The sequence below is a fragment of the Equus quagga genome, chromosome 2, assembly GCF_021613505.1.
Source record: "Equus quagga isolate Etosha38 chromosome 2, UCLA_HA_Equagga_1.0, whole genome shotgun sequence".
Taxonomy (NCBI): domain Eukaryota; kingdom Metazoa; phylum Chordata; class Mammalia; order Perissodactyla; family Equidae; genus Equus; species Equus quagga.
The window spans coordinates 63,651,449-63,677,990 of record NC_060268.1 but is presented as its reverse complement, the minus strand read 5'-3'; the positions used below and the strand labels follow the sequence as shown (position 1 = coordinate 63,677,990).

At 38.9% G+C, this 26,542-nt stretch overlaps 1 protein-coding gene across 1 annotated transcript in view; it reads left to right on the top strand.

Annotated features, from left to right (window-relative positions):
- The first annotated feature begins 3,798 nt into the window (after positions 1 to 3,798).
- The window catches only part of LOC124235541 (uveal autoantigen with coiled-coil domains and ankyrin repeats), an 83,398-nt gene continuing 60,654 nt past the window's right edge, over positions 3,799 to 26,542 (top strand). The window contains exon 1 of the mRNA XM_046653726.1: positions 3,799 to 4,061. Within this exon, the coding sequence (XP_046509682.1) occupies positions 3,984 to 4,061 (78 nt within the window). The 5' untranslated portion in view covers positions 3,799 to 3,983. The remainder of the gene's footprint in view (positions 4,062 to 26,542) is intronic.

Sequence of the window (26,542 nt, the reverse complement as noted above, 5' to 3'; positions counted from 1 at the left end):
CTTCCTCGTGATCCTGTGGCCACATGTGGCTCTGCCAGCTATCTGCCTTGGCATTTGAACTGGGAGAGAATGGAATTATTGACTAGCTTTGTTGGCCAGATTCCCTGGGGCTCCCAGGAGTGGTAGGAAGCTCTGAAATGAAGAGAGAAGTCATTGGACATGGAATTCATAACTGAAGCTTGTCTGGAAGGAGATCTTCCTGTTTGAAAAAGGAACATTTTGTGTGTAAATTTTCAATTTTGTGTGTCAACTCACTATTCTCCTCCTTCTAAGGAATTGCATTTGTCTTCCTGTTGCCATTATCATCACATTGTTATCAGTGAGCATCTCCCAACGGTGCTCTCTTACCTGCTCTGTCTGGTTGCCCTGGGTATCCTCTGCCTCCCTGGGGTTCCTTCTCACCTGTGTGCACTCATGGAAGCCCCACCCAACCTTGGGTGCCCTCCCTTCATGCACACTTGTTTACTAATCTTTTCTTTCCCTGAATACCACCCACATCTGTGATGCTATCCTACAGTGTGGGAAGTAGTTGCTCTCCAGTGGAGCTATATATGTTAGCTTTTCCACCCTAGTGTAGAACACAAGCTCCTTGACAGCAGGAGCCAAGGGACAGAAGTGGTAAGGAGACTAACTTCCCCTTTGGGTTATTTGAGATTTCTTTACCATGTGTACATATAACCTAGTAAAATAATTTTTAAAAATGCATTTCTCTTCCTGGTTTCACATATTGTAAAACATAAGAAGCAAAAAAAAAAAAAAAAACCTCATGTAGATTCAGTACAGTAATAAGTAAAAATCCATCTAGGTTTGATAAGTGCCTTTCACTTTGAAGAGAAGATAAAAATAAATAATAGTGATAATAGTTAACAAAACAAAACCTGTCTGGCTGAATGCTAATAATAGTGACTTTACTTCATGTAGGGAACTTCCAGATCAATATAAAAAAGCCTTACTTGCATATTCAAACCAGTGCTATTTACTTAGCTCATCTCAAATGGGAATAAGCAGACATCAGCTATTAAATTTCTAGTCTGGAAAAATCCATAGAGGCCACTGGATACAGACACCATGGGGACATCATGCAGACAGTTCATAAAAATAACTTGCCCAACATTTTTGGAGCTTGATGCAAGTTGTACTTGTGGCTCTGTCTATTTCCTTTGCTTTATCCAGTAACAACTGAAAAGAGGCCAGTTACCAGAGCTATGAGAACTTGGATGCTAACAGGAAACACTCAGCACAATATAAGGCTGCAATTAATAACTCAACAGACAATTACTGGGCGGAGACAGTGCTAGAGGAAGCCACTTAACATTTAAGATTTAACTAGGGGACTAGCTGGTAAAGGGGTGCTTCTCTTCAGTCCAGATCAAAGGAGTTGACTGAGGTACAAGGATCTGAGCAGCACCGTAGCCTCAGACCACTCTGCTGTGTTCACAACAGGGGGCGTACCAGTCCTGTGCTACGTGAATGCACAGAACAAACAACAATAATTTAGTCTAATAACCAAAAAGACTGTATCAATCCATTCAGAAAGATTTACCGAGTAGCTAATACATGCAAGCATTCTAGGAAATTCAAAAATACATCAGTTATTCCCTGGTTTTAAGGAGTTTGAAGTCAAGTGGTAAAATAACTCTTGTTCAGAACATATGTGGCAGTATCATATGAGAGGTACAATTATTCAGAGGATGAGAGATCACCTTCAGCTGAGTGATCAGGGAAGGCTCTGTGAGAGAGGAGGGCATTTGGAACGGATGTATGAGTTAAAAAACATTTTATTAAAGTATAACACACACATAAAAGAGTACATATCATAAAGAGTACAGCCTCACTGAATTTGCACAAAGTGGACACTCTAGTTACGTAACCTGCACCCAGGTAGAGTAGTACAGTACTCCAGAAGCCCCTCTGTGCCCCCTTCCAATCTTTCTTGGGTGGGCTAGGATTTTGTTAGCTGAATGTAGACAGAGAGAAAATTACTAGAGAGAGGATCAGCAAGTACAAAGATGTGGAAATTGAAAGGCATGACCCATGTTTGAGGAATGGGCTGAAGAGTAACTTGCTTAGTGTTAGCTAGAGACCAGGGTTGGGTCCATGTTGTGGGGCCTTACATGCCAAGTAAAGAAGTTAGATTTTATTCATTAGCTTCTGAAGGTTTTTGAGCACGGGAGAAATATTTTGCATGACTTTTTATTGATGGTTGGTAATTTACTGGTGATGGGAGAGGTGAGACTGGAGGTCGGTGGCTGGTGGGGAAGCTTACATAATATCCACGTATGAGGTAATTTTGGCTCTGCAGTGTCAGGTGAGGATGGAGAGTAACAATTCACAGACACTCTAAAGAGCCAACTACAACTGAATGGATGTGGATCTTGAGGAAGGAGGAAGAGTCAAAGAAAATTTCTACCCTTAGAACTAATCAAGAGAAAAATTAATAATTTTCTCAGGTAGTTCATTGTTATTTACTTTGCTATTAAGGGTTAACACAGTCTTTGAATGCTGTTTCTCCAAGAGAGTTCTGAAAACTTTCTTACAGTATTTAAAGAAAACCTTAAATTACTCTAAGAAAATTCCAAAGAAAGCAACTGACCTTTCAGACAAAAAGAATCCTTTGTTAGCCAAGAGACGTGGACTGTTTGTCTTTTCAAATGGGTGCATGCTAGAATAAACATTTTGCTGGGAAAAATTGACTCCAGGGAAGACTTTTGAAGATGTCTGTTAATGACAAATTATTGGGTGCTGCTCACCTGCCTGTTTCTTCATGCTTCCTTTAAATGATTCTAATTAATCCAGATTTCTGGGTAGCATGAGTTAATTAATTAACTCATCCCATATTTTTACCTGAAACGTTGTGTTCCCTCCCCCCTCCAAAGCCCCAGTACATAGTTGTGTATAATTGTAAGTTTTTCTGGTTCTTCACTGTGAGACCGGGCCACAGCATGGATACTGACAGACAAATGGTGTAGTTCTGCGCTGGGAAACCCAAACCCGGCCACTGAAGCGGAGTGCCCAGAACTTTAACACCTAGGCCATCAGGGCTGGCTCCATGATATTTTTTTTCTTTTACAACTTCTTGAATCATTTTGGCTATGTGGGTCATTTTTTATTGATGGCAAAAGTCCCCTCCGCGTCCCCCATTCCATCTCCTTCCTCCCAAAGCAGTGGGTTCTTCACTCAACAAATAATTATTGAGCACCTAACATGAGCTTTGATTTACTATAACGTCTTTCAAAGTCTGTTCTTAACTGTATGTTCTGTACAACCAGCACCTTATTCCTTACAGAGGCTGCTGTTGTTTGTTTCCGGAGTTTCTGAGGCGAACAGTAGTTTCCAGGTATTGGGATTTGTATAGTAAAACGTCAGCAGATGGAAGGGAAGTTGCTCTTGAAAGCCAGCGTGTGTCCAGGTAACCACAAATTCTTTCAGGAACCAGACGGAAGGAAGGGGACTTTACTTGGGGAAAAGGCACGTGGGTGGGAAGAGGAGGGGAGTCGGAGAAGCTAGAGCTGGCGTAGGCTGGACCCCGTGCTCTCTGTAGACCTGGGGCTCCATCAGCCAGGTAGGCGGGCGCCGGTGACCTAGAGCCTGGCTCTCGCGTCTTTTCACGCCGCTCGCGCCCACCTTCGCCGCTCCCCAGCAAAAGTTCCAAAGTTTTCCTCCAGCAGGGAGAGGAAGGGTGTTATTAAGTTTGAAAGGGAAGTCCCTCCCCCTTCCAGGATTCCGATTGGCCGGGGCCTGCCCCACCCCCGCCAGGGCCGCGGGCGGATTGGCTGCGGGAGGGGAGCCCCGCCGCAGGCTCGCAGCCGTCGGCGGCCCGGCGCCCCGAGGTGGCAGGTGGGGCCGGCACCGCCTGCTCCGCCGCCCCTTCCTCCGCGCGCTCGCAGCCCGCAGACTTTAAGGTTCGCGCGCGGGTCCGTGGCGCCGCGCTGCGCCGCGCCCGCTGGGAGCGGGGCTGGGAGCGGGACTGCCAACGCTTGGCCATGAAGAGCCTCAAGTCGCGCCTGAGGAGGCAGGACGCGCCCGGGCCCGCGTCGTCCAGCGCCGCAGCCGCCAGCGCGGTGAGTCCTGTGCGCGTCCCGGGCCCCCGGCGCTCCCCTCCCGCGCGCCGCGGAGTCCTCCTCGGCTTTCCCTCAGCCCGTCCGGCTCCGCCGGCCGCGGCGACTTCTCCTCCCTCAGGCCGGGGCTCCGCGGCGGCCCCGAGACCCTGGGGACCCTCTCCGCGCCGCCCCAGGGCCTCGACGGGCCCCTTCCCCGCCGCTCACCCGCAGGTCTCCGGGCTCCTGGCGCTGCGGGGCTGACTCGCCCGCCTTCTCCTTTCGGGCTTTCTGGGGGTATGCCCCCCGCCTGGGGCCAGCCGCCGCCCCCCACGCGCCCCCGTCCCGCGCGGCCCGAGCCTCGTCGTCCCGGTGCGCAGGGCAGCGGACGCGGCGCCCCCGCCCGGCTCTCGACCTTCTGTGGGTCCGAGCCTCGCAGCGTTGAGCGCGGCCGGGCTGGGTGCACGTCGTGGGCCGGCGGATGTCGCCGTGTCCCCGGGGAAGTTTGATTTCTGAGATGGGGTGTAGCTGTAAAGACAAAGCCCCAGATGAGTGGTGACCCTGGAAGTGCTGGCGGAACTGGGGAGGTGGTTGTCCTGTTGGGCCGTGTAGGGCTCCCCTGTGGCAGCGAGCCGTCGGCGCTCAGCTGCAGCCCGGCCGCGGGGTGCGCGCCGAGGAGCTCTCGGGCCGCGCTCTGGTTGGCAGGAGGACCGAAATCTGGAGACGCAGCCTGACTGCGAACGTTGGGATTTAGATAATTTGGAAGTTAGAAGAATGACCAATCATCAAGATTCTATATTATTAAATAAACGTTATTTAAAAAGTCTTGAAGAGTCAGAAACGTCAAGAAGATGTAGTGCTCAAACCGCTCAGTTGCCCATTTGGAGTACTTAAGACGGACCTTTATAATTTTACCAAATGATTATATGCTTTTTATGAGAATACTAATTAATCTCCTTTTGCTTTTGAGTTAATTCAGAATTGTGCCTTTCTCTCCACCTGACTATTTCTAGGCGGATTTTACTTGGACTTAAAGGAAATTGTGACAAAACTAGGCTCTTTAATACCCAATTAAAAAAAAGAGCGGGGGATAGCTTCAGGTGGCATGATGTTTAATGATTTGATGTTTAATAAAGCATGACTTTTTTATATGCTCATAGAAGGAGAGATTGCTTTGTTTCACATTTTTAAAAATAATAATTGGCAGAAATGTCATTTAGCGATGTTAGAGGTCGCTATCGTTGAGTTAAAGAATCAGCTTCTTTCTAGTGCAGATTGGCTTTTCAGCTTTAAAGATAGACTTTTCTAGGTTTATTTGCTATGTTTTCCCCCGTTGTGTTTAGTCTAAGGACTCACATCGCTCTTGGAGGTTTATACATGTTAAGTTTATCCTGTTTTCTAGAAAATCAAAGCATTTAGTTATTAATGGTATTATCAGATGACAGTTTGCATTTTATGCATTTGGAACATGAAGTGTGTCTCTGAGCTTAAATCTTTAGCGCTCACTAAACTGAGCAGTCTATTTTTCTTAAAATAAAGGCATAAAAATGGAGAAAAATACGTAGAACCTATTTGCTTAGAAAAAGTAAACATCTCTCAGTTTAAGTTAAATATTGGAATAAGTTTTGTAAAATATTTAAATGAAAATAAATGAGTGTGATGACTAATAAAACCAAAGTAAGCATTAATAGAATAAAATCAATGTACAGGAGAAAGAGATTCCTTCTGCTTTTCAGTCTAGAAACCATAATCCCTCATGTCATGGTTGGTCACATGTGTACGGATTGTTATGATTGGGCATCTTTTTTTTTCTTCAAAAATATTTAAATATTTATTTGCTTTTGATTAGATAATATAGCACATGGCTTAATATTTGAAAAGAAGAGAAATATTTACAGCAGAAGTCCCTCTCCCACCTGTGTCCTTCAGCTACTCTGCCCCCGCTCCTTAGAGGTCACTGGTGGGGTCAGTTTCTTTCATGCCCCTCCAGAGAGAGTTTAGCTTATACAGGCAAATGTGAATATAAATTCACCCTTTATAGTTATGATAGCACACTGTACTTGCTGTTCCATATCTTTTTTTAACTGTAAATAACCCATTCAGAGCATCCCCATTCAAATCTTTTGCTATAATATACAGTGCTGTGATGAATAAGTCTGTATATATTTCAAGTGTGTGTATGTGTGTACACTTGTAGGATCAATTCCTAACAGTGGAATTGCTGGGTTAAAGAATACATGGGTTTGTCATTTTGAAGAATGTTGTTAAATTTCCTTCCGTGCATCATGTGTGTGTATGTGTATATATATATACACATACATTTGGTGAGGAAGATTAGCCCTGAGCTAACATCTGTTGCCAATCTTCCTCTTTTTGCTGAGGAAGATTGGCCCTAAGCTAACATCTGTGCCCATCTTCCTCTGTTTTGTATGTGGGAGGCTGCCACAGCATGGCTTGAGGAGCGGTGCCTGGGTCCAGAGCCTGGGGTTCAAACCTGCCAACTGGGCCCTGAAGTGGAGCATGTGAACTCAACCACTTTTCCACCCAGCTGGCCCCTCTTTTCATATTTTTAAGAGTCCCTTGCATCTTCTTTTCTGTGAACAGTTTATCCTTTCCATTTTTCTGAGTTGTTGATTTTTTTCCTAGTCATCTTTATATACTTTATGTCAGGGATATTAGCCCTTTTAATTTGAATAGTATTTTTTCTTAACTGATTATTTGTCTTATGACTTTGTTTATGGTGGCTTTTGCTATGCAGAAAGTGGTTATTTTCATACAATTGAGTTTATCCACTTTTTCTTTTGTGGCTTTTAGGTTTACGTTACATCCTAGCCTTTCCACTCTGCAATATTAAGCAAAAAAAAAATCCCCCTAGTTTCTTCTAGCTTTTTTATTTGTTTCATTATTTTACATTTAAGTCTTTGATCTGTATAGAATTTATTATGGTGTAATAATAATATTTTTTTCTGCCCCCCCCATCACTACCTAATTTGAATCTTAAAGCATTCGTTTAATTATCATGGAAGTAATCACAATTTGCTCTGCACAACTTTGATTAAAAAAAATTTTTTTTTAAAGATTGGCACCTGAGCTAACAACTGTTGCCAATCTTCTTTTTTTCCCCTGCTTTTTTCACCCTCTAAATCCCCCCAGTACGTAGTGGTATATTTCAGTTGTGGGTCCTTCTAGTTGTGGCATGTGGGACGCTGCCTCAACATGACCTGATGAGCGGTGCCATGTCTGCACCCAGGATCTGAACCCTGGGCCGCCAAAGCGAAGTGCGAGAACTTAAGCACTTGGTCACGGGCTGACCTAAAAAATTTTTCAAATGTGTATTTCATATATATTTTTCTTCATGTAAATACATGAAGTGTATCTCTTAAGCTTATTTATCTGGAGACACATTAGAAATAGACTTAGGTATGTAAATGTCTTATAACATGTGAACTATAACATGTTAGCTTAACGTGCAAATTATAATTACATGCAGATTATGTACAGAAAAAAAGTCACTTAAAATTTTCTGAATAGTACCATAGTTATAAATATGCCATTGAGTTTAGAGTTCACTAAACAGAGGTGTGTTTATGCACATATAAATGTAGTTCACATTTATAAATTGGGGGTAAAATACACTTAAGAGTCCTTTACTAGCTAAATCTGGAGATAGCTGCATCTTTTAATCATAAAATAAGATAATTTTTGTTGTTACGTTTATTTTTAATTACTAAGTTGAAGCTTCCGATTTCTGAAAGGAGTAACTAAGTGACTATAAATGCTATTTCAGATCTAGCCAATTATGTGTATAGTCACCTAATTATACGTACATTTATAAGTACGGAAAGAATAGGCTTGTTCCATTTTCACCTAGTTCAGATTGCCTACAATTTGAGTAATTAAAATTAGGGGACTGGGGCCAGCCCTGGTGGCCTAGTGGTTACATTTGGCCCACTCTGCTTCGGTGGCTGGTTAGGTTCCCAGGTGTGGACCTACCACTAGTCCATCAGCAGCCGTGCTGTGATGGTGGCTCATGTACAAAAAATAGAGGAAGATTTGCAACAGATGTTAGCTAAGGGCAAATCTTCCTCAGCAAAATATAAAATAAAATAAAGTAATATTAAGGGACCATAATTCCAGAACTAGTAGTAGTACTGCAATCCAATATTGTAAACAGACATTTTGGAAGGGGTTTCCACTTTAAATTGCACCTATGCTCAACGTTTGTCGTGGAGTAAATTCTTGATTGTTAAAGTAATCTCTAATCTGGGAGGTTCTGCAGGGATTATTTTTGCTGCCCTTTCTCTTGGCTACTCTTAAAATGGGGAAATGAATTTTGTAAATCAGTAACCAAATATGTCCTAAAGCATCTTGTTAATGTCTCAGTACCCTGAAAAAATACTGGTATTTCTAAAAGAATTTAGAGTTACAAATATAGCAACTGAAAAAAATCTTCAAAAAACTTCTTTTGGTTCCCAATGAAAATAGAAATTTGAGATGTTTAGAGAGCATAAAGGATTAAATATGATTTTGTTTTATTTGTGATTTTGAGAATGAGGGTTTTGTGTTTTCCACTCAGGGATTTGGGTGTGTTTGAAAAGATGTTAATGTTATTATTATTATTATTACAGTGATTTTGGGGTAATGTGAATAATTAAGATCACAAATTGTTACGTTTAGTTTAAACTCCGAATACTTAATTGAGCACTGTTTACTCATTTTCATTAAAGATGCCAACCTTTAATTGAAAATGCTTACCTTCATTAAAGCTTTATTCAGATAGTTTTCTAGGGTTATCCCTGTGTTGTATTTCCTGTGGTTCTTGAAGAAAGATCACAGTAAAGAAGCCTTCTTTTTGTACTTTTGGATTTCAACCCTGGTCATCATGCTGATTTGAATTGGTGAGTTTTATTGTGCTACCAAAGCAGCAAGGTTGAGTTGCTTTGGTATGTCTTTTGGTACATAATGAGTCCGAGAACCTAAATGATGAGTAGTTAAGGATTTTAATTACTTCTTTTAATAAGAGTGAAGTAATGATTGTGTATCTTTATTGTGCATCATACACATTTTTCAAATTTAAAATTATTCAAGAATTGGACCTTGCTCAACAGTTGCCTTATTTAGGTTGGAAAATATTTATGGAACTCATAGTTAGGCTCAAGAATGAATAAATAATTAGGTCCCTTTGGAAGAAATGGATAATTCCAAGTTGGGAGTAGAAAATGTGCAAGGTGAGCCTGGAATCCTTTATCATGCTAGAAAGCAAGGAGGATGTCAAAGATTAAGACTCGGGAGCCAACTTTAAGAGGCTCGCACTTGATCTGTGATGGGACAGTTTGATCATCAATAATAATTTGCCAGTGGACTGAAATCTTTAAATCCATGAGTTCATAATAATGATTGCAACAACAACAAAAAGAAACTTGTCACTTTTGGAGGATGCTGGGGAACTGATGTATTGTTTTAAGATCCAGAAAATAAAGAGAAAGAATGAAACATGCTTTTCCTCAGAGTAATCAAATATTCGATAAAGGGAAGTTTCTTTCATAGAAGGTATTTTATCCCAGCTAATAGATAAAGAAGGGACGATAGAATTAGTATATTAGAATTTTACAGTTCCTAATGAATTAATGGATCTAGAGTCTAGACAGTGATGATCAGGGGCTACTAATGTCTCAGAAAGAAAGACAGCCAGACATAATTTGTCTCTTGATGGATATATTCATTATTGCATACTAATAGTCTTGCCAGAGGAAGCAAACCTGAATATGATAGGCTTCTAGATCTAACCACCGTTTTACAGAAAATACAGAGGAAAGAGGAACGTGGGGATGCAATGAGCAAAATTCTTGTCGTGGGAAACCAGAACAAATGGCCTGGTTCTTCAAAAATAAGTTATAAGAAGGAAAAAATGGAGGAGAAATCTAGAGATTAAAGGAGATTTAGGAGATGCATTAACCAGTCACAAAGATAGACTTCATTTAGACCCTGATTAAATAATTGTAAAAAAGTAAAAGTTTATAAGACATTTGAGGAAAAGTAAACACCAACTGAATATGTGATGATAGTATACAATTATTATTTAAAAAGATTTAAATGTGACAATAGTAGCAATGTGGTTATGTTTAAAAAGAGTTTTTATCTTTCAGAGAAATGTTTAGAAGTATACTATTTACAGATGAAGTGATATGAAAAGTCTGGGATTTGCTTAAATTATCTGTTGTTAGGTGGGTGGGAGAAGTAAGTGGGGAGTATAGTTGAAATAGGATTGGTCATGAATTAATAATTGTTGTAGCTGGGTAGGTCATGATGCTATTTTATTTACTTTTGTGATACTATTGTATTTTGTATATGTTCGAAAATTTCTTTAATAAAGAAAGATCAAGTCATAGCCTTCAAGAATTTTAAGATTAGTTGATATTCATCACCTCACGCAATCAGGTTTTAATTGAAAAAAAAGTAAAATTAGGTTTTAATTAAAAAACAATTTTAAGAGAGCTAGACCTAAAATAATGCTAATATAGTATGTTAAGAGCCATAATAGAAGTATATAATAAAATACTTTGGGAACACAAATGTGTGGGGTAGGGTCAGGGAAAAAGGTAGAAAGATGAAGCTTGAGCCTGGGTCAGAACGACAGTTTGCAGGGTTTTCCAAGGAAAAGAACAGCGAGTGCAATGGTGTTGAGCTGTGAAATTATGTACATATATATTCATACTGCACTGAGGGAGCATCAGGTCTGGAGACAAGTTTGTGTTACGGTAGGGGATGGCGCAGATGAGGTATAGACAAGAATTTCACTGAAAGGACGGAGTCAGACAGTGGCAGTTAGGGAGATATAGTCAAAGGAAAGGTTTTCTTTTGTTTTTTAACTTGTCAAGAAATTCAAAATTCAATTCAAGTTTAAACCATTGTTTGGAGAGAACTCTGACTGGAGGCGGTAAAGTTTCATCTTCAGGAATTATTCTATTAGTGAGTTATTAAGTTTATCCTTCTTCTTTTCCCTTTTCCGCTAGAGTTAGCTAATAGCCAGCAAAATTTCGTTCTCATCAGCCCTGTTTAACTTATAGTTGTATTGCAGGTGAAGAAATCTAGATCCTAGAATATTAGATTTAAGCATTATACCATGTATTCTCTGTTTCGTCTCTGTCATATGGAAGCCTTTACTGTCCTGTTATAGATTAGGCAAACGTTTGTCTGTCCTGACACCTAAGAGATGTAAGAAATTGTTGAAAATTTCCACCTCCATGAGCTTATTCATGCAAGGGAAGTCAAATTGATTTCTGTAGGGAATTTGCCTAAAAATGGATAATTGAAATGCACTTCCTGAAATTACACATAGAATGATAGGATAATATATGCATATTGCCTCATTTTCCTAAATCATAAAACAATTGAGAACTTTATATAGTTTTTCTCTTCTAGGCTTAAAAATAGAGCATAAAAACACAGAGTAAATTCACTTGTTTGTAGTCACAAAAACAGTTTTCTGGGTTGGATTTTTTTCATTTTTGGGAATCCTTATTGACATTGACTAATTTATTTCCAAATGGTATAGTCTCCAAAATGATGTGCAAAAAGGTAAGCTGATATAGTTGAGTGACTAAAGCTCTGGCAAAGGATGGGATGTGATGAGCAGTAATTGTATAATCGCATCAGACCTGGCACTTGCCCTTGAGAGAGAGAGTAGGTGTATGACTGAACTAGGTAGGATAAATGCCAGTCTATTGTTTTAAAAATCTTTTCCCCCCCATAAAAGTCATACATGTTCACTGTAGAAAACAAAATGTAGTTGAAGATAAAGAATAAAACAAGTCACCCGTAATGCTATGTACCATGCCTTAAACAACTGGTTATGCTCTTTTAAACATTCCGTACTGCTCCTTTGTTATTCAGTTAGCATTGAATTACCTTGATGCCACAGTAATGATATATGTATAATTTTTTGAATCATATTTGATTCTAATAAACTTTGTATTTAAAATGATAAGTAGTTTGAGATGATTTGAGCAGATATAAATGTCCCATTAGGAATACTCAGTAAATGCTACTGATTTACTTAAAAAGAAATTACTTATAAGGACTCCAAATGCCAATAGCCGGTATTTATTGAGCATATGTGTCATAGGCATTGTTCTGGGACTTAATTCACTTAATCCTCACAGCAACCCTAAGAAGTGGGTACCAGTATTGCCGTCATTTTACAGATGAACTTAAATAATTTACCTGCCCAGGGTGCCCTACCTAGTAAGTAGAGAGCCAGGTAGCCTGACTGTGGTGGAAGCCATGTCCTTAACCACTGTGAACTGATGTAATTTCAAATTTGAAGCTATAGGATTTGTATCTTAAGCCATACACCAAAAAAATTGGAGGGGGAGGTATATAGGAGGAAGGAAAGCCTTTTATGGTAAGTCTCAAAACCCATTTGTAGCCCTTCCAGCAGTATATAAAATTGTTGCATTCCCTACACTTTTCCAATAATGGATACTATTATTTAAACCATATTTGTCAACCCAATAGAAAAAAATTATTGCTTTAATCTGTATTCTTGATTTCTAGGGAGTGTGAAAATATTTCTGTGTTTATTGCCACTTTTAATTCTTGTTTTAGGAACTGTCTCTTCCTGCTTTTTGACCATTTTTTCTGTGAATGCCTCCTTGTTGTGTTGATCTTTAAGAGCTTTATATCTTTACTTTTGCTCCTTGGTTGATTGTAGCTTTGCGAGTAATGTGTCTCTCACTGTAGTTGTGTTTCTGTCACCTTTCCTTATAGTTCAGACAGTTTTTATTTTATGTACTTTTGTGATCATTGATATAAGGTTCTTGGCTCTTTTATATTCATTGTAGAGTGTAACTAATTTGTCCCATTATAACTTTTGTCTTGAATTCTACATTGTTTGTCATATTATCCCTTTTGCCTTTTTGCTTTTGTGTGTGTGTTTATGTTCACCAATATATTATCCTATCATCTTTGATTCTAGATATTTAGGAAGACGTTTGGGTGGAGTAAGTCCTGAGAATCCAGCAGAGCTAAAAATTGTTGGTATACGCTTTTTGGGGGGATGATATGTTTTTAATATTGACCTTATTGATATGTTATAAAGGTTTGACATTACCTCAGTAGTAAAGTTTTCCCTTTCAGATGCACAGATATTTTTTAAAAATCTCAATGACTTTTGGTTAATTTTTTTCTTACCAGATTGTGACATTATTAAAGAGAGGAAAAGGGGGAAGGACATATGTATCATGCTTTCTAAACTAAAAAATTGAGTGTAAAATTTTTCTTCTAGCTTGTTTTGCTATTCCATGGTTTTCTCATCTGAGGGTACTTACCCTGTGCAGAGGCTGGGATACTTGGAAAATGCGTCTCAGTGGGTCTAGTGAGGCCAGCGCACTCTGATCCTTTCAGCTGTGGATGTGAGGAATAGCCCACAAACACTTGCTGATTGACATGTGAGAGGTCTTTTTAATGGGAGATCTTTTTTATAGAGATGCACCTCTATTTTTTTTGGCTATTAGACTCTTTGAAAATTAACATTTTATATTTTAAATAAGTACTTTATGAAATATAAACAGCATTCATAGCAATGGATAAGTAGATAAATGTGGAAAAAGGAGTGTTTTCTCAGCCTTAGAAAAGGCAAATGTGGGCCAAACAATTTCCATTGATAGCTCCTGAAAGCGTGCCTGGAGCAGTGTGCAGTGTGAAGGGTGGGTAACGTGTTAATGTCTCAGGGTCAAGCTCCATGGCCTGGGCCACTTGGGCTGGAATCGTGTTGCTCCCAGTAACCGGCTTTGTGACCTTAGGCAAGTTACTTAAATATATTTGTTTCCTCATTTGGAAAATGGGGGTAATAATTGTAGTTAAGAACTCAGTAAATGTTAGTTCTTGTTATTACTAACTGAAAAATCCTACCAGAGGTCATTTCATTTTTGTCCTTTATAACCAGATGAACAGCAGTCTTCCCTGATCTTTTCCTTTCCAATTAATTACATGCCCTCGCAGGCTTTTATATAACTTAGATCTTCAAAAGATCATGTGCTCTAGCCTTGCCCAAGGGAGATAAGTGGTGTCTCTATTTTTCATTTATTAAAAAAATATTTGTTGAGGGCCTGGCCTTGGTAGTAGGGGATGAGAAAAAGCGGAAAAGAGGAAGATGAGGCTCAAAGTGTGTGTGGGAGTTCTATAAAGAGATAGTAATATAAAGTAATAACTCCTGGGATAGAGGAATATACAAGGTGCTGATCCAGTCTGAGGCTGAGTCAGTGTAGGTTTTTTGCAGGATGAGCTGCTGCTGCCACCTTTTTTTTTTTTCTCAATTGAGGTGAGATTCACATAACATAAAATTAATCATCTTAATGTGAACAAATCAGTGGCATTTAGTATTTTCACAATGTTGTGTAACCACCATCTCTGTCTAGTTCCAAAACATTTCCATCACCCCGGAGGGAAACCCTCTATCCATTAGCTAGTTGCTTCCCACCTCCCCTTCCCCTGCTCCTGACAACTGGTCCACAGAGTGAGCTTCTTAATCTGAAGCTTAATAGAAGTGTGTAGAAGTGATCCAGGAAAGGATGAAATTCCTTTCAGAGGGAACAGCAAGAGCAAAGACCTGGAGAGGAGAAATGCCGTAGAGTTGGGGGAGGGGGCAGTTGGATTGTCAGCTCAGCTTTGGTGGATCCTAGAATAATAGGCAAGGGGATTGAATGGGAGGTAGGCAGGAGGGGATTGGGGCTAAATCTTGGAATGGCTTAAAATATGCTGTGTTTTAAGGGTGGTGGACTTTGCTCTGTGTGTTCAGAAGTGGGGAATCACATGATTAAATGTGTTTTAGCTGGGTTACTGTGGTAGCTCTGTTCACAGTGGATTTGAGGGGGTCTAGCCTCAAGGCAGGCAGATTGATTATGAGGCTGCTGCAATGATATGGGCAAGAATTAGTGAAGGCCTGAATCATTACAATGCTGGACGGGATGGAGAGGAGGGCACCTGAGACGGAGAGAAGTTGTGACTTGTCGAAGTCACACACAGTCAACAGACAAATGGTCAGAGCCCCTGCCTGATAGCCCTGACCTAGTCCCATTAAGACCCTGGGCTTGTTGCACAGTGCAGAATGTGCAGGCCCTCATTGGAGGTAATTACATTCTAAGGGCATGAGAGAACACTGTTTACATCTTCCTGTAGGCTAGCAACTTAACTTTGTTTTATAGTGCACTTATTTATACAGGCATACCTTGTTTTATTGCACGTTGCTTTATTGCACTTCACAGATACTGTGTTTTTTACAAATTGAAGGTTTGTGGCAACACTGCTTTGAGCAAGTCTGTCCGTGCAGTTTTTCTGACAGCATTTGCTCACTTTGTGTCTCTCTGTCACATTTTTGTAATTCTTGCAATATTTCAAACTCTTTCATTATTATTGTATTTGTTATGGTGGTCTGTTATCAGTGATCTTTGATGTCACTACTATAATTGTTTTGGGATGCCACAAACCACGCCCAAATAAGATAGTGAACCTAATAGATAAAGGTTTTGTGTGTTCTCACTGCTCCATCGACTAGCTATTCCCAGGTCTGTCTCTTTCCTGGGGCCTCCCAATTCCCTGAGACAACACAATGTTGAAATTAGGAAAATTAATAACCCTACAATGGCCTCCAAGTGTTCAAGTGAAAGGAAGAGTTGCACATCTCTCACTTTATATCAGAAGCTGGAAATGATTAAACGTAGTGAGGAAAGCTTGTTGAAAGCTGAGATAGGCTGAAAGCTAGGCCTCTTGCATCAATTAGCCAAGTTGTGAATGCAAAGGAAAAGTTTTTGAAGGAAATTAAAAGTACTGCTCCAGTGAACACATGAATGATAAGAAAGTGAAATAGCCTTATTGCTGATAGAAAGTTTTAGTGGTCTGGATAGAAGATCAAACCAGCCACAACATTCTCTTAAGCCAAAGGCTAATCCAGAGCAAGGCCCTAACTCTCTCCAATCCTATGAAGGCTGAGAGAGGTGAGGAAGCTGCAGAAGAAAAGTCTGAATCTAGCAGAGGTTGGTTCATGAGGTTTAAGGGAAGAAGCCATCTCCATAACATGAAAGTGCAGGTGAAGCAGCAAGTGCTGATGCAGAAGCTGCAGCAAGTTCTCCAGAAGATCCAGCTGAGATCATTAATGAAGGGGGCTACACTAAATAACAGATTTTCAGTGTAGACGAAATAGCTTTCTGTTGGAAGAAGATGCCATCTAGGACTTTCATAGCAAGAGAGGAGAAGTCAATGCCTGGCTTCAAAGGACAGGCTGACACTCTTGTTGGAGGCTAATGCAGCTGGCTACTTTAAGGTGAAGCCATTGCTTGTTTACCATACCAAAAATCGTAGGGCCCTTAAGAATTATGCTAAATCTCCTCTGTGCTCTATAAATGGAACAACAAAGCCTGGAAGACAACATATCTGTTTACAGCATGGTTTACTGAATATTTTAAAGCTACTTTTGAGACCCACAGCTCAGAAAAAAAGATTCCTTTCATAATATTACTGCCCATTGACAATGCACCTGGTCACCCGAGAGCTCTGATAGAGATGTAGAATGAGATTAATATTGTTTTCATGCCTGCTAACACAGCATCCGTTCTGCAGCTCACAGATCAAGAGTAATTTCGACTTTTGAGTCCTGTTATTTAAGAAATACATTTGTAAGGCTATGGCTGCCGTAGATAGTAATTCCTCTGATGGATCTGGGCAAAGTCAATCAAAAACCTTCTGGAAAGGACTCACCATTCTAGTTGCCAAGAAGAACATTTGTGATTCACGGGAAGAAAACAAAATATTAACATTAACAGGAGATTGGAAGAAATTGATTCCAACTCTTGTGGATGGCTTTGAGGGGTTCAAGACTTCAGTGGAGGAAGTAACTGCAGATGTGGTGGAATTAGGAAGAGAACTAGAATTAGAAGTGGAGCCTGAAGATGTGACTGAATTCCTGCAATTTCATGATAAAACTTTAATGGATGAAGAGTTGCTTATGAATGAGCAAAGAAAGTGGTTTCTTGGGTTGGAATCTGTTCCTGGTGAAGATGCTGTGAAGACTGTTGAAATGACAACAAAGGATTTAGAAAATTATGTAAACTTCATTGATAACAGTGTTAGGGTTTGAGACGACCTCAATTTTGAAAAAAGATCTACGGGTAAAATGTTATCAAACAGCATCACGTGCTGTAGGGAAATCGTTTGTGAAAAGGAGTAACTCAATGTGGCAAACTTCATTGTTGTCTTATTTTAAGAAATTGCCACAGCCACCTTTAGCAACCACCACCCTGATCAGTCAGCAGCCATCAACACTGAGGCAAGACCCTCTACCAGCAAAAAAATTATAACTCGCTGAAAGTTCACATGATGGTTAGCATTTTTTAGCAATAAAGTATTTTTAAATTAAGTTATGAACATTGAGTTTTTAGACATAATGCTATTGCACACTGAATAGACTGCAGTATAGTGTAAATGTAACTTTTATATACGCAGCGAAAACGAAAAATTCGTGTGACTCACTTTATTGCGATATTTGCTTTATTGTGGTGTTCTGGAGCTGGACCTGTGCTATCTCCGAGGTATGCCTGTAATCAATTTGGATGGATAGCTCAATGTTTTGATCATATTGTTTCAAAAATACTTTTGGAAGTTTAACTTACTATAGTAATAATCATTGTAAGCATAGATTTTTAGCAGATACCTAATATGTTTTCTCCAACTTTTTATAAAAAAATTGAAACATACGTAAAATTAGAATAGCACAATGAAGCGGGATCCAGCTGCTCCTACTTAGATTCAAAAGTTAACATTCTGCTGTATTTGCTTTATCTATATATGTATGCTTATATAAAGATATGTATTTATTATACACATTTTTCACTGAACTTTCGAAAGTAAGTTTCAGACATTATATCTTATGTTTAAATGCTGTAGCATCCATCACTTAAGAATAAGACATCTTATCTTTAATATAATAGAGATATTTTAAACTCTAACTTTTATTTGTAGACGAGGAAACTTAGGCATTATATGACTTATAAGGATGAAGCAGAGTTGCAAGAAATACTGTTTTCTAGTTCATCAGACTCCTTTATTTACATTGTACATGATAACACTATGTCTCAAACTTAAGTAATATTAACTCATTATCTTGATGATTTTTGTCACATCCATGAAACCCTCCTGCTAATTGTTAATATTCTTTTAAAATGACTCACTTAAAAAACTTAAATATCAGTATATTTATTTAGAAGGGAAACTGTATGAAGGACAGGAAGAAAAGGAGGTTCTCGTGGTCCTCTGAGGTGCAGAAATGATCTCTTTGTGATGAGCATCTCTAGGAAAGGAGCAGTAGTAAAGGGGTGGGGCAGGTGGGAAGAGAACGTTGGTGTGCAAGCAGGTGGCTGCAGGCAATGAGTACTTGCACTCTGCTGGTCCTGACACTAGGTTGGGCCAGGGACCAGGGCTTTGGTATTGTCTCCTGTGAAGCCTTTTGCTTCTTTTATTTTCTTACTCCATGTTCCAGGCCCCACTGCTACACCTGTACCTGCTGCAGGCTGATATTGACTGATCTGGAACCTTAGAAGGAACTGTCACCCACATTTGTCCTTGTGCCAGTGGGGTCTAACACTTGCGTAATGGTTAACAGACCTCACTTTGAGAGATGCTCAATTTCAGTATTCTGCCACTAAGTGAATACTTTCCTGTGTATGGATTGATTTTTTTTTTAACTTTCCTTTATAGTTAAGAATGATAATTTATTGAAGTTCTTAATTATTATTTGGTCATTTAAATTAGAGAATGCACATTTTTAAAAGTCAGCAAATATTCTTTAAGTATTCACTGTATGCCAGGCACTGTGTTGCCGAGAGAACATAAAAAAATTCAATGTATATTCAAGATTCTTTGAGTTTATTTTTCTTCTGTTTCTTTTCTCTAAATTTAAAAATCACCTGAAATTATATTTAGGAACATAACAATACCATTTTTAAATAGTATATAGGTTATTGAAATATTCAGAATAGCTTATATGAGTGTGTAAATTAAATTATTTGTGTTCAGTATTTTATTTGGCTACTAAATAAGTATTCTAGTTTAGAATTTAGATACATGGCCATTTATGTTCCTGTATTAGGGTTTTTGTTTCTTATATTGGTTTATTTCATCAGGATTTTTATAAAAATCAATGTTTTTCTTTAACATTAATTGTTCTATTATTTTACTTTTTCCTGTGTAAGTAGAAGGAAAAATGTGATGCAATTTTAAAAGCATTTTCTTTCATTTAGTGTTAATACCATTTAAGCAGAGATATTCTATAGACAAAAGATCAGGAATGACAAGATGTCAGAAAATCTTGGTTTGAGTCCAGGCACTGCTATTGAAAGCTCTGTGATCTCGGGCAAATCACTTCGTCTCAATAAGTTTCAGTTCTTCCTCTTGTAAAATGGGGATAATACCACTTGCCTTTCTACCCTACCGGAGATTTTAGGTACTAAAAAGAATGAAAACATTTTGGAAGCTATAGAACAATATAAATAGAAATTTATGCAATTGTTGTTATTTATCAGTTAAACCATTACATTAGTTTTTGTTAGGTGTACCTAAAATTGTACTGGTCAGGTTCTGAAAATACAGAAAATGTTGCTTTCATCTTTATGAGGTGAAGAGTAAAGTTTATTTTTTATACGTAGAATAACAAGGTCTTCTGAAATTCTGATTTGAGTTGCTTTTCGTATTGATTGCATGAGTGGAGAATAAGCAGAGTACAACTTTTGTTTTTGCACAAAGGAGTTTTGAGTTGGTTACCTAATTAAAGTGCAGTTGAGATGGAAAAATCCTATGTAAGGTGACAAAATACATGTTTTTTCCCCATTAAATTTGTTATCAAGGCGTAGCACAGTGAGTGAGAATCTGAGATTTAGTGTTTTGCAAGCTGTGGAAATCATTACGCTTGTGCATTTGATAAAGAGTTGAAGCTATGGTGAGTATTTTATATTATGACTGTTAGGAGCTTCTCATTCCATGGTATCGCTCATAGCTATTAATGTACTCTTTCTACTGGTTAATACCAATAGGAAGAATCGTGGCTTCTTTTGCTGGAAACACGTCTTTGGAATTCTGTTGTCAGAGACTCCATCTATTTGTATATATTCCATCGTATAAGAGAGTATACGTTGAGAGTAAACACGTCAGCAAAATTCAGTTCCACTAATATTTGGCAGACTTTTTTTTTTTGTCTGAACACTTTTATTGTCTTCCTTCATTTTCTCCTGTCCTAGGAACTCCTAGGAACTGTTATCCAGCCCCCTTGTGGATTGCTCCACCTTGGATCCAGTATCACCTATTGGCAGGCTATTGGTAGTTTTTAGCCCATAAGTAGCTGAGATTTAGAAAGAGTTCTCTTGTCTGTCTAGGAGAGTGAGGTTCCTATAGGATAACAAACATATTTATGGTCTATTCACTGTACTTTCAACAAATATTTATTTAAATATTATGTGTTTACCATGTGCCAGGTTCTTTTCTTTTCTTTTCTTTCTTCTTCGTTTTTTTTTTTTTTTTGGCTAGATTTGTGTGGTGGAAATGGAGACTATCTTATACCAAATTCACTTACTGAATTTCTCTAGGAAGCCCTGCCAACCTGATCCCGGGGTTATATCCTTAGTCCTAGTTTTCCTCAATGAACTTTGGGTGGAATAATATGTATTTAAGCTAGTTTTTCATTTGACCCATGTTCCTCCTTTAATCTTTATATGTAGAATCAAACTGGAGTTTTGTGCTGTGGAAATTGTCACTGATTTAAGAGTTCTTTGCTTCTGGTTTTCCCAAGCATTATGATTAGGTACTGAAATGGCAGTAACCTTTATGACCACTTTCATGCTTCATTCTTCCCTAAATGTCCAGCCTCTTTTTGTGACTAGAAAAAGTCAACCCCAAAAGAGGTGACAATTTTGCAAAAACATGTCTTTTTTTAAACTAGGAGAAATTTCAGCTCCCTTTTTGATTAACTAATTTTGACATTCATGTAATTTTCTTTCTGAGTTTTAAAATAACCTTACATTTTGTTTCCTTAATGTGGTTAAATGTTAGATTTTTAACATTTTAGGATCAGAAAGGGCCTTACCTAGTCCGTGGCTAGATGGCCTTTAAGCTTTTCAACTACAACCCACAGATAGAAATACATTTTTCTATTGTGATGCAGAGGTGTGGTAGGCAGAATTCTAGAAATAGGCCCCCATGATTTCCTCCCCTAGTCCCCTGGACTGTAAATGTGATGAGATAATATGCCCATTATTATGTTATGTTATATGCAAATGAGATTTTACACATGTAACTTAAGGTTACTAATCACTTGATTTTGAGTTAGCCAAAAGGGGGATTATCCAGGTGGACCTATTCTGATTACATGAGCCCTTTAAGAACAGATTTTTCTCTGGCTCATAGCAGAATTGGAAGCCAGAGAGATTTGAAGGACAAAAAGGACTTGTCATGTTTTTCTGGCTTGAGGATGGATGGGGCCATGTGCAAAGGTATATGAGTACCCTTAAGGAACTGAGAGAGAGGCTCTGGGCTGACAGCCACCAAGGAAACAGGGACCTCAGTCCTACAGCTGCAAGAAACTGAATTCTGCCAACAACCTGAATGATCATGGGAGCAAATTCTTCCCCACATAAGAGCACAGCCTGGCTGGCACCTTGATTTTGGCCTTGAGAGACCCTAAGCAAAGAACCCAGTTGGCCCCACCTGGACTTCCGACTTAAAGAACTAAGCCTCTAAGTTTGTAGTAATTTTTTACACAGCAACAGAAAACTAATATACAAGACTATTTTGCAACCGTATCGAGAAATTCTGTGGAAGAAATGGAAATCTTTTTTTTTTTCTTTTTTTAAAGGGGAGGGGCAGGGCAGGCAGCCTGGGCTTCACAAAGGGATATTTGAACTGAGTTTTAAGGTCAACCAGAATTCCGAGTTTGTTTTTTTTTTTAAAGATTGGCGCGTGAGCTAACATCTGTTGCTGATCCTTTTTTTTTCCTTCTTCTTCTCCCCAAAGCCCCCAGTACATAGTTGTATATTCTAGTTGTAGGTCCTTCTGGTTCTGCTGTGTGGGACCCCACCTCAGCATGGCCTGATGAGCGGTACTAGGTTCACGCCCAGGATCTGAACCAGCGAAACCCTGGGTTGCTGAAGTGGAGTGCATGAACTTAACCATGGAGGTGGCCCCAGAAATGGAAATCTTATAAGTGAAAAAATCTGAAAAAAAATATAGGTACAACCTGATAATAGTCATAGAAAACATTAACATGGGAAAAGACCAGCAGGGGATATACAAAGATGATAGTAATTATGAATTATGAAATTTTTATTTTCCATTTCTTTGTTATGGTATTACTTTTCATAATTAAAATAGATTTATATTAGTATAATTGATAATAAACTTATTTATGTAAACTAAGAACTTAATTTTATTAGGGAATTTATTACTGGGAACATGCAAATTCATAGGCCTGAAAGACTTTTGCTGGCAAGTGTTACATGTGAAAAACTTCTGAATGTTTTCCCTAATTTTTCTTAAATACTCAATATTATCATTATGATAACTGGTAGTAACAACCTGTAGATAATAAACTGAAAACCCTATATTCCTTAACATTCACCATGTCACTAATTTGCTGAGGAAATAGCTTTTGCTGTCCTGTGTTGACGAGGAGAAGCAGAGGCCTGCACATTTTTTGAAAAGAGATTCTGTGTAGAGGTCTAGGAGTGGCCGTTGGAAAAGTAGATTTAAAGTTGCTTATTATGACCTTAAAAATAAAAATGTGAAAGAACTTGTGCCTGTTACTACTTGTCTTCAAGACACTTTAAGTAATTTAGCCTTATTAAAGAACTTTCTTGCAAGGGGTCCTGTAAGTTAAGCTTTATTAATCAGAGCTTTTTCTATACACACGGTGAGGAAATAGGACAGCAGGTCTCCTAATTGCTGAGATCTAATCGCATTCCTGCTGTTAAACTGTTTTGATGGCGTGGGAAAGGGTGAGTCACAAAGAAGGAAGGAACTGCGCTTAGGACCCATTATAAAGACTTTTGGGTGTGGCGGTGTGTTTGGGTGTACTCGTAAGACAAATGAAGTGTCTCATTTAATGCAATGAGGCTATCATGTCGGGGTTTTTTTTGTTGGTTCTAACCTATAAGATAAACTTTCCTGGGGCTGGCCCCGTGGCCGAGTGGTTAAGTTCGCGCGCTCCGCTGCAGGTGGCCCAGTGTTTCGTTGGTTCAAATCCTGGGCGCGGACATGGCACTGCTCATCAGACCACGCTGAGGCAGCGTCCCACATGCCACAACTAGAAGGACCCACAACGAAGAATATACAACTATGTACGGGGGGCTTTGGGGAGAAAAAGGAAAAAATAAAAAATCTTTAAAAAAAAAAAAAAAAAAAAAAAGATAAACTTTCCTGTGTCTGCTCCTGAAGATACCCCTTAAAGAGGACAATAACTAGAGAAGGAATACTATCGAGTTGTGAAGATGAAATCTCTCCTGTAGTTACTTTTGTATGAAACAGATTTATTAAAACTAACATTCCTAACCACATAGTATACTGTTGCTTTTTAATGCTCCTGGGTGGCAACATTCATTTGGTTATTTAGCAATAATTGGAAAAAATGACTAAAATGATAACATTTCCATTGAAATGTGAATATACATGCTTAAAAATTGTAAACCACTTTTAAACACAAGACCAATTTTGTAAAGGACAGAGTTTTGGAAGTTTCCTGGAATGCCCCTCTTTTCCACCTTCAACAGTCTCAAAACTTTCGAGAGTTCCAATGGTATGCTTGTAGGTGACTCTCTTTCTGCTGGGCCTCCCTTGTTCCCTGTTTGGTACCATCACTCTAGCAGACTAGGCAGGTCCAGTGGTTTTTTGAGCAGACACAGAGATGAAGATGAGAAGGGTGTAAGTCCCGAGGCTTAGTACAGGGCAGACCTTGGGGATGTGGAAATTAGGGTGCTTTTTGTTGTTGAGTGCAATTCCTGCTGGATTGGAGATGATATTAAAACAGCAGGTGTTTGGCTCATTTCCCAGCCCTCAGAGTGAAGTCAGTCTCTCCTTAAATTTGGTACCCTAAGCACTTCGCTCCCCTTGCCCTGGTCCCTGCCCTGCTCATTGGTACATCACTGGGTTAGCGAGTTACCCCATTTTCTTTTCTTTTCTCTGAAGGGGAAACTTTATTTTTGCCCAGAGAATCCAGAATGAGGGTCTTTAAATTGGTTCTTGTATCTATGACTTCACTTGGCCAGTGCTATCACAGATTTGTATATGAAGTGAGTTAGAGAATATTTTGTTTACAAAGATCACAAGGTTTGAATTATATATCCATGTTAGTAACATACGTATTGTGAAAACAGTTTAGATCAATAAATATTTCATGACTGTGACTGCTAGGTTTTTTTTTAATTGTCCAGGGAATATTCTGATTTATTTTTTCCCTCCTTTTTTATTAATACTTTCTATTCCTGTAATTGGTTACAGAGGCTTTCTTTGGTGTGTTTCACATTTGCAATTGGTATTAGAGTGAGAGGTGGAATTGGGAGGTACATTGCTGTTGTCATGAAATGGGAAGAGAGGAGGATTGGACATGAACTGTAGCTTTGAGACAGAATTTTATATGTGGAGATTGGGAGAGAAATAACACAATGATTGATTGGTCTATTTTAAATAAATAAAAATCAATCTGGGACTTATATATGCACCACATATCAAATTCTTGAACCAATAGTATTAATTTAGTTTAACTTCAGACGCAATTATCTTCTTTCATGTTGACTTCAAAAATCTGGTAATATTTTTGATTAAATTATATGTTAGCAGGAATCTAGGTATTATCAATGGAATTTTGAATTTTAAGTATGTAAACTCTTAAGAATTTGGTATACATCTTACATATCTATAAGTAAAGTTTGCATTCTAGAATTAGTTGAATAGCCTTTTTAAAGTAAAAGTTTATATTGGCTGGAATAAGACCAAGTTGTTTTTACCTTAATTCATACTTTTATAGCAGTGGCTCTCTACTATGGGTGATTTGGTTCCCTAGGGGACATTTGGCAATGTCTAGAGACATTTTTTGATTGTCACAACTTGAGGGGGTCCTGCTAGTGGGTAGATGCCAGCGTGCTGCTAAACATCCTACAGCGCGCAGGACAGAGTAGCAAAGAATAGAAAAAGAGTAGCAAAGAGTATGCTTCTAAGCTAATGAGAAAATCAATGCTGTGTACAGTTTTTCCAGTTTCCTCTGTGCCGCTCATCTATTATATATCTTGTAACTGTTTGAATTAAAAGTTTTGTTAGGGGAGACCCAATTCCTTGTTGTGGGGGGAAGGCCTTTGTCACCTTGATAATTGCACCTCAGGCTTGTTTAAGCAGAAACTCAATCTTGATTAGATTTGAAGATGCTGAGTTACACTGAAAGTTCACTGAGGTATTAAGTGTCATCTTGATAATGTATAAGGAGAAGTAAGTAGCTGACTATTGGGCTGGATACTTCAGTCCAGTCTTTCCCCATAAGGAAGCAAGTTTATCAGAAGCTTGCTTGGTGACGGTAGCATTGGAACAGTGGGAGGGAATGATACAGTTCAGCTGTTTAAAGCCATGATGTTTTGATGACTTGGTGTACCTGTCATCTTCCTTGGATTGTTCCTGTATGGTCAGTGCCAGAATTCCTGAAAACTTTCCCTCTTACTGCACCTCTGCTCTCATCGGGCACATTCATAGGTACTTCAGTTGTGCCCCTAGTCTTGGTTTCTATTGCTTGGTTGAATGATAATGTAGGAAATGTATTGCTGAGTCAGATCGCAGTCCATCCACCTCCATGGAGAATGTGGCAAATTAAGAGATTTATCACCAGAGGTCCTTCCTAAAGTTGGAAGGAAGTTGTGAAAGTTGAAAGATTTCCTTTTCAAACAGGGAGGAGACAGGTTTACCAGAAATTGTTGGCTACCTCCTTTCATAACCATTAACAGCAAATGTTCCCTGTGGCAATTAAAATGACTACACTTTTCTTCCATTTTTGACTACTGCTTTATCCTCAGGAACCAGGGAGGTCTGTGGACATTCTTGGTCAAAAGGAAAGAGCACTAAGATTGATTTATTCCTATTTGCCATGGGAGTGGCCACATTATAATGCTAAGTATTTATCATTCTTGGGCTGGATGACCCCAAGAGCTTGATTCTATTATATATATGAGATATATTTTAAAATTTCCTTTAACATAACAAGGGAAGAAATTAATTTTTAGATTTTCTATACATCATAATGCCGCTTATGGGGAAAAAATAACAATTTCTATTTTGGAGTCATAAGATTTGCTAAAAAAAATCTATTAAATAAAGGTAACTCTATCAAATAAAAATTGGAAACTAAGAGATGCATTGCAAATCTTATTGCTTTCTTTGGTTGGGGCTTTCCAGATCTCCTTTTGTTTTGGCTTGGTGTAAATGAATAGAGGAAA